The sequence below is a fragment of the Gossypium arboreum genome, chromosome 10 (assembly GCF_025698485.1).
Source record: "Gossypium arboreum isolate Shixiya-1 chromosome 10, ASM2569848v2, whole genome shotgun sequence".
In the NCBI taxonomy this organism is placed as follows: Eukaryota; Viridiplantae; Streptophyta; class Magnoliopsida; order Malvales; family Malvaceae; genus Gossypium; species Gossypium arboreum.
This window is the reverse complement of record NC_069079.1, coordinates 92,192,979-92,199,899: the sequence shown is the minus strand read 5'-3', so window position 1 is coordinate 92,199,899 and position 6,921 is coordinate 92,192,979. Positions and strand designations below refer to the sequence as shown.

The window sequence follows — 6,921 nt, the reverse complement described above, 5'->3', positions numbered from 1 at the left end:
CCTCGCAAAGTTTTTAAGGAACAAGTAATGACGGCATAAAAAAATTAGGTATCGAAAGAAGAATTGATTGGGCAATGGTAACTCTACCGACAAAGGACAATTGTCTCACATCTCAACTCTACAGTTTGCTTCGAACCTTATCAACAACAAACCTCAAAGAGCTATTAGTCACCTTTTCGTGAAATAAAAGTATTCCCATATACTTGCTAAGACATTGGACTTTACGGAATCCAAGTATATTGCACAAATTATTTCCAGCCTCTTTGTCTACCCTTTTTAGAGAAGAAAACATTAGTTTTGTACGCATTAATTTGATGCCTTAAGCAAATACAAAATTTATGTTTAACTTAATGATAAAATTAATTAATAACTCAAAATTTACTTTCTTGGAATAAAAAAAACCTGCAAGTTTTGTTTCCTAAAAGATCAAACCCTAATTAAAAATAAATTAGAAATTTTGGCCAAAAATAATAATAAATAGCAGCGTTGAAGAAGTGCATAACTAAAATTGAGGCACATGCCAGAGTATGACGTGGCAATCCACCTCCATAACAAAACAAACAAACAAGCCCTACTCACTCAAAAACCTCATTTCTTTCTTTCATTTTTTATATTTCTTCGCTTTGTGTTTCTCAGCTGAAATAATACCAAACCCAAAAAGAAAAAAGAAACTTGAAATCTCTCTTGAAACTTCTTCGATTTCTCATCCCAAACTAAAATTAAAAATAAAATTCCCCCCCATTTCTTTTTTCTTTTTTTAAAAACTCCCTTCTTTTCTCTCCATTAAATTCGCTCAAGCTCTCCCTCAATCCAATTTAAACACTTATTTTCTCTAGATTGAACTTGATGATCTAGGGTTTTTTTTATTTTTTTTTATTTTCAGCTTTCAATTATTATTCTAAAACCGAAATTTTGTTGTTTGGGGGATAAGAAAATCGAAAAAGAATCATGGAAATGGAGATAGTAGGTGATGTGGCATCTCTTGACCCTGATTTACTTCAGCTCCCTGAGCTCTCTCCTTTAGCTCTCAAATCCAATCCTTTTCTCGCTGAACAGCTCTTCTCTCTTTGGCTTTCCCTCCCAGAAACTGGTCGCCTGGTAAGCTTTTGTTCTTTTTTTTTTTACTATTCAAATGATCTTGCTTTTCAGATCTTTCTTGTTTCTATTTATGACCTTTTTTTTTTGTTTGATTAAAATTAGGTTAAGAATCTGCTTGCTGATGTGAAAACGGGGACGTCCACTGGGAATTCCATGAGTATTAATGTTTCTACAACCAATTCGTTGCCTTCCATGTTTCCTGCTGCAAGTACTCCTCCGCTGTCACCTCGTAGTACTTCCGGTTCTCCTCGTACTGTCAAACAACGGTCTGGTCTTTCTTCTTTAGGCTCGCCTCTTAAAATAGTTAGTGAACCAGTCCGTGAAGTCATACCCCAGGTTTGTTGACAAATTTAAAAGTGCTTTTGTTGAATAAACGGTTGCTGATAATAGAGTTCTAAGGAAAAGAAATGTTGGCTTTTTTATTTTTATTTTTGCAGTTTTACTTTAAAAATGGTCGTCCACCTCCAAACGAATTGAAAGAGCAGTGCTTGTTTGCGATTGATAAGCACTTCTATGGTCATTTGGGATTGCAGATTCATGGTGAAGAAACGTTCATGGTTTTTAGTCAGAATTGGCTTTTGTATTTTCCTGGTTATTGCTGGTGTTATTAAATGTTTTGTGTTTTGATGGCAGAGTTTAAGGCGGTAACTAAAGAGATTTGCAAATTACCATCTTTTTTCTCCACCGCTCTGTTTAGGAAAATTGATATCAACAATAGAGGTATTGTGACCGGGTATGTTTCAGTGCTCTTTTTATTTAATAGTTTCTTGATATGCGTAGCGGTCTAATTTACATGATGTCTTTGTAGGACTAGGACCATTGATTCATAGATTGTAATAGATGAAGCACCTGCTACAAAAATGTTGTTAACCTTACAACAGACTTTGTGGCCACACTACTTTTAATCCAAAAGGTTTTTGTTGTGGTTGCACTCCTTTTCAAATCTCCATTTTTATTAGAGACCCCTTTATATGGAATCAGGAATAGCCTGATTAGTAGTGATATATGATCTTTGAATAGTAGTGCTATATGATCCTTGACTATATAGGCATTTCCATGGTTTGCATCTCTTTTTGAGTTAATTCTTTGACTGTGCATTAATAGGCTGTGATTGGTAGTTAAGGGAAGGGTTGGATGGCTGTCCTAATTACAGGAAACTCCTGACATGGGTTTTGATTGACTTGGTGCTGAAGCTTTGATATTACAATGCTTGAATAGAGCTTTAGAAATTGAGTACTTATGTACTCTTCTTTATGGTTTAGGATGGTGAGTGAATGATGGTGCTTACTTGTTCTTTATGCTAAAAAAGCTTGAATAGTTTTTTATGGTAAGGAACCTTGCGATAGTCTTATAAACTTTCAATATTATTATTTATCTTTTAGGCCCTTCTTATATTATGTACACTTGCTATCAGAGACTTGATTTTGTCTATGAAACATGATTAGTTATTACAGAATTATGAAATTATAAGTTCTCGGATTGTTTAACTTCTGTTTTTAAAGTAAATACATTATAATTTGGTGTGAACTTATGTATGCTGGAATGAATCTTAGGGATCAATTTGTCAATTATTGGATTGGAGGCAACATGTTAACAGTGGATTTAGCAACCCGAATCTATACAATTCTTAAGCAACCTGATTGCAGATACCTTACTCAGGTATATTCAGATATCTTCAATGCATATTACTTGATCATATCCAAAGGACAACTCAGCCAGGAAAGAAAGTACTGTGATTTCATTAATGTGCGTCCATGTGCCTTGTTATTTTAGTAGGAAGGTTTGTGGTTGCACAGTTAATAAGTTATGTGCCTTCTTTAAGTAATTGGTACTTAATGCAGGATGATTTCAGACCCCTTTTACATGAACTTTTGGCATCTCATCCAGGACTGGAGTTTTTACAAAGTACCCCAGAATTCCAGGAAAGATATGGTATGACAACAATCATTTGAAGAAATATATTTGTTAATTTGAGTATCTATTCCTGTTGTCTAGAATCCACACTTCACGCATGTAAAAGGGCCCAAAACTCACCTGATTGTAGCTTACTGCATTTTTGCATTCGTATTTTAACATGTAGTATCACCAAATTGGATTTAGTCCCAGCATTTGTTGCTAGGTCTACCCTAGCAATAGAACTGTTGCAAAATTACTTGGCATTCTGCATCCTGTGATATTACTTTTAGGCCTGTTCTCCTTTGTCTATATTAAGTTTTTTTTCTTGTCAGCTAGTTATGTGATATGATTTGACTAATATGGCTCTAGTCCCTCTACCATGCTGAATTTGGGATTTAATCCTTCTATTTTAGTTTGTTAAAATTTGGTCTTCCTAATTTTATAATGTTATTACTAGATCCAAATTGATAACACTGTTAACTGCTGCCATTAAAGTGATGATGTGGATTTTCTTGAATCTGTCAATACTATTAACAGTGTTATCAGTCAGCAGTTAATACTATTAACACTGTAACGGTAGCAGTTAATGTTATTAGCGGATTCAAATTGGTAATGCTGTTAACTGTTGCTGATAATGTGATGACTTGGATTTCCACGAATCTGTTAACACTGTTATCAGTTAACAGTTAATACTGTTAACTCTTTAAGTTAGCAATGGCGTTTCAATCTTAACCTATTAATAGCAATATAAAAGTAGAGGGATTAAATCTCAAATTTCAAGATAGTAGAGGGACTAAAACTATTATTAGATCGATATGATTCTGCTCTTACGTATTTTAACTTCTTTTGGTTGTAACAGCTGAAACTGTCATATACAGAATATTTTACTATATAAATAGATCAGAAACGGGTCGTCTTACCCTCCGGGAGTTGAAGCGTGGGAACTTAATTGCTGCAATGCAGCATGTGGATGAAGAGGAAGATATTAACAAAGTATTAAGGTAAAATAGTCAGCTGAAAGCATGCGGTTAGATAACCTTGTTTCTAATTCAGCATTTTGGTCTTTGTTCTTTATATGATGAATTAACTTTTTATTCTAATATTTGCTAGGTACTTCTCTTATGAACACTTCTATGTAATATACTGCAAGTTTTGGGAGCTCGACACCGACCATGATTTTTTGATAGACAAAGAGAACCTTATCAGATATGGTAACCATGCTCTTACCTACCGGATTGTTGATAGAATTTTTTCTCAGGTTTGAATTTGTCTCATTATTTTCTATTATTTACATAAATCATTTCAGATTTAAGTGGCAAGTTTTCCTGCTATATCAGAGAATAAATAAAAGAGATAAATCTTTTTGGTTTTTCAGGTTCCAAGGAAATTTAGAAGTAGGGTTGAGGGAAAAATGGGCTATGAAGATTTTGTTTACTTTATATTGTCAGAGGAGGATAAATCTTCAGAACCTGGTCTGGAGTACTGGTATATTTCCTATTTGTTTCCTTAGTTGAAGCACATAAATACTTTCTTTTTTGGTGATCTCTTACTTTTTTTATGTGTATATGATGTTGGAAGTCCGTCTAGAAACTTATGGGCTATGTGTTCTTAACCTCTCTTTGTTTCTGAGTTGCAAACAAATTTGAGTATTTTGGTTCATCATATGTATTTGTTGATTGCCTGTTCTTTTAGTGCAATCCAAATGGTTGATAGTTTGCTTATGGATCCTTTTCAACCAATAAGATATGAGAGATCAATGAATGATAGATCAAGATGATACTAAAGTGATCACATGTTAGAGCCTTATATTCTCTTATTTTTCCTGTGAACCGCCGTTAGGGCAAACAAATTGAAAATATTCTAAATTGTTCTTCCTTTTTGACTGCTAGGCTGAGAAATTGTTTTAGATATGCCTGCCTGTGTTTGAAGAATTTAAAGTTTGCAATCTCTGATCATGGGCATGAGCTTGTTTGATAAAATTTTGCTGCATTTTTCTTATTAGTCTCATTGTTGGTATAACCAATATTTAATAATGACAATGTTACCTGACTGGCCAGTTTGTTCGATTCAGGTTTAAATGCATTGATTTAGATGGAAATGGGGTGCTTACACCGAATGAAATGCAATTCTTTTATGAGGAGCAGTTACATCGAATGGAGTGTATGACCCAAGAACCAGTGCTATTTGAGGATATATTGTGCCAGATTTTTGACATGATTGGACCAGAGGTCACCCCTGGATTCTCTACTGATGTATCATCTGTCTTTTGACTGCGTTTAGACAAACATTATTGCATACAACATAATTCTGCATGACTAGTGCTAATGCGTGATTGGTTGATTACAGAATGATGGCTACATCACTCTCCGTGACTTAAAGGGATGCAAACTTTCTGGGAATGTATTCAATATTCTTTTCAATCTCAATAAGTTTATTGCTTTTGAGAGTCGTGACCCTTTTCTTATTCGTCAGGTAAATGCATGTTTAACTTTGAACTTTAGCGTCATTTTATGTAATATTTCTTCTTAAAGTGCTGATCACAAGATATATTTATATTAGGAGCGTGAAAATCCAACATTGACAGAGTGGGATCGCTTTGCACATAGAGAATATATCAGGCTTTCTATGGAAGAAGATGTCGAGGATGCTTCAAATGGAAGCGGGGATATCTGGGATGAATCATTTGAAGCTCCCTTTTGAAATTAGTTAGGTACGTTGGCAAGAGGTGGTTGTTGTTGTTGTTGTTGTTGTTGTAAATACATGAGAGTGAAAATTGTTGTTTTCTTTTCCAGGTATTTTTTTTTTCAATTGCAGAAATGATAAATTTCAAGTTTTATGTCTAGATGATTCATATCGGGTGGTCATGTTACTGAAATCATTATTAATGAGTATAAATTTGAAGAAATTAGAGTACCCCAAATTTGACAGCTCTAGATGCATAAAGATGTACGCGGCCATGTCTTTAACCCGATATCTCTTTAAGCATAATCTGTTTGAGGAATTTGGTTCTGGGTTTTGAGCATTTTCAGAGGTCCACACTCTACAACAGATGGAGGTTTGTGTATTAATCAAAACAGTGTTAATTTAGTTGTTGGCAACACATTGATAGTGTAGTTTTGAGTGGAGATGGAAATGTCAAGAGCTTTCTGCTTGTATCTTCTATCTTAGAATACCAGAAGCTTTATTGATTGTGTAGGAGCAGTTGCAGAAATAGGGAACTTTGTGCTGCCCATTTAATGATATGATAATGTAAAATGAAAATCAAATATTTGTCCTAAAATTGGTGAATCTCTTTTTGATTCTCTGCTTTAATCTCGTAAGCTCACACTCATAATATATACTAGAAGTAGAATCATGCCCGGGATTTTCAAATATAATTTCATTTCTATTTAATTAATAATATCTCACTAAATTATTAATGAAAGTTAAATATATTTATTTTCATAGGTTCCAATACGGATTTTAGGTCCGAGTCTTGAATCATCCTTTTAATTTTGGAATATTTTTATTTCCAATAAATTATTTTTATAAATAGAAAATTGAGTAAGAACAAAAATGTTTGGTATTTATTTTCTTATAATAGAAGTATGAGAAATAATAATAAAAATCTATTTTTGTTTGGATTTGAATTAAGTACCTTATTTAGCATTTGAATTCTTTTTACGTTGATATCCGTCGAATCGAAGTATATTTTTAATTTTGAGAAAACAAAATTAGAATTGCCTACATTTCTCGAAATAAAATGAAGCCCATGTAAATTAGATAGAAATACTAAATTGACATATAAGTGAGCATACTCATTAATTCTTCTATATACATCATTTTAAAATAAATTAAAAAAAATAGAGCAAATTGATGTGAATCCTAAATTTTTATCCCAAATTATCTACTTTAAACACATCATTTAATAATAAAAATAAATATTTT

General features: G+C 33.2%; 1 protein-coding gene across 3 annotated transcripts; it reads left to right on the top strand.

Moving 5' to 3' along the window:
* The first annotated feature begins 559 nt into the window (after window positions 1-559).
* On the top strand, window positions 560-6,274 carry LOC108489542 (serine/threonine protein phosphatase 2A regulatory subunit B''beta-like). Of its 3 annotated transcripts, XM_053020607.1 has the most exons (13): window positions 560-1,098; window positions 1,201-1,434; window positions 1,536-1,638; window positions 1,732-1,831; window positions 2,652-2,757; window positions 2,940-3,030; window positions 3,854-3,995; window positions 4,105-4,252; window positions 4,370-4,479; window positions 5,066-5,222; window positions 5,341-5,466; window positions 5,554-5,704; window positions 5,787-6,274. In XM_053020607.1, the coding sequence occupies exons 1-12, from the start codon at window positions 949-951 to the stop codon at window positions 5,692-5,694; spliced, it is 1,608 nt and encodes a 535-aa protein (XP_052876567.1). In that variant the 5' UTR covers window positions 560-948; the 3' UTR covers window positions 5,695-5,704; window positions 5,787-6,274. The 3 variants fall into 3 exon arrangements, with proteins under 3 accessions (XP_052876567.1, XP_052876566.1, XP_017649657.1); XM_053020606.1 differs by having other exon boundaries at window positions 562-1,098; window positions 5,066-5,246; window positions 5,554-6,274; XM_017794168.2 differs by having other exon boundaries at window positions 566-1,098; window positions 5,554-6,274.
* The last annotated feature ends 647 nt before the right edge of the window (window positions 6,275-6,921 follow it).

Coding starts and splice junctions, on each gene's coding strand:
- LOC108489542 (XM_053020606.1), top strand. CDS start 949: ATGGAAATGGAGATAGTAGGTGATGTGGCATCTCTTGACCCTGATTTA. Junction 1,435..1,535: donor TCCGTGAAGTCATACCCCAG/GTTTGTTGACAA, acceptor TTATTTTTGCAG/TTTTACTTTAAAAATGGTCG. Junction 3,996..4,104: donor GATATTAACAAAGTATTAAG/GTAAAATAGTCA, acceptor AATATTTGCTAG/GTACTTCTCTTATGAACACT.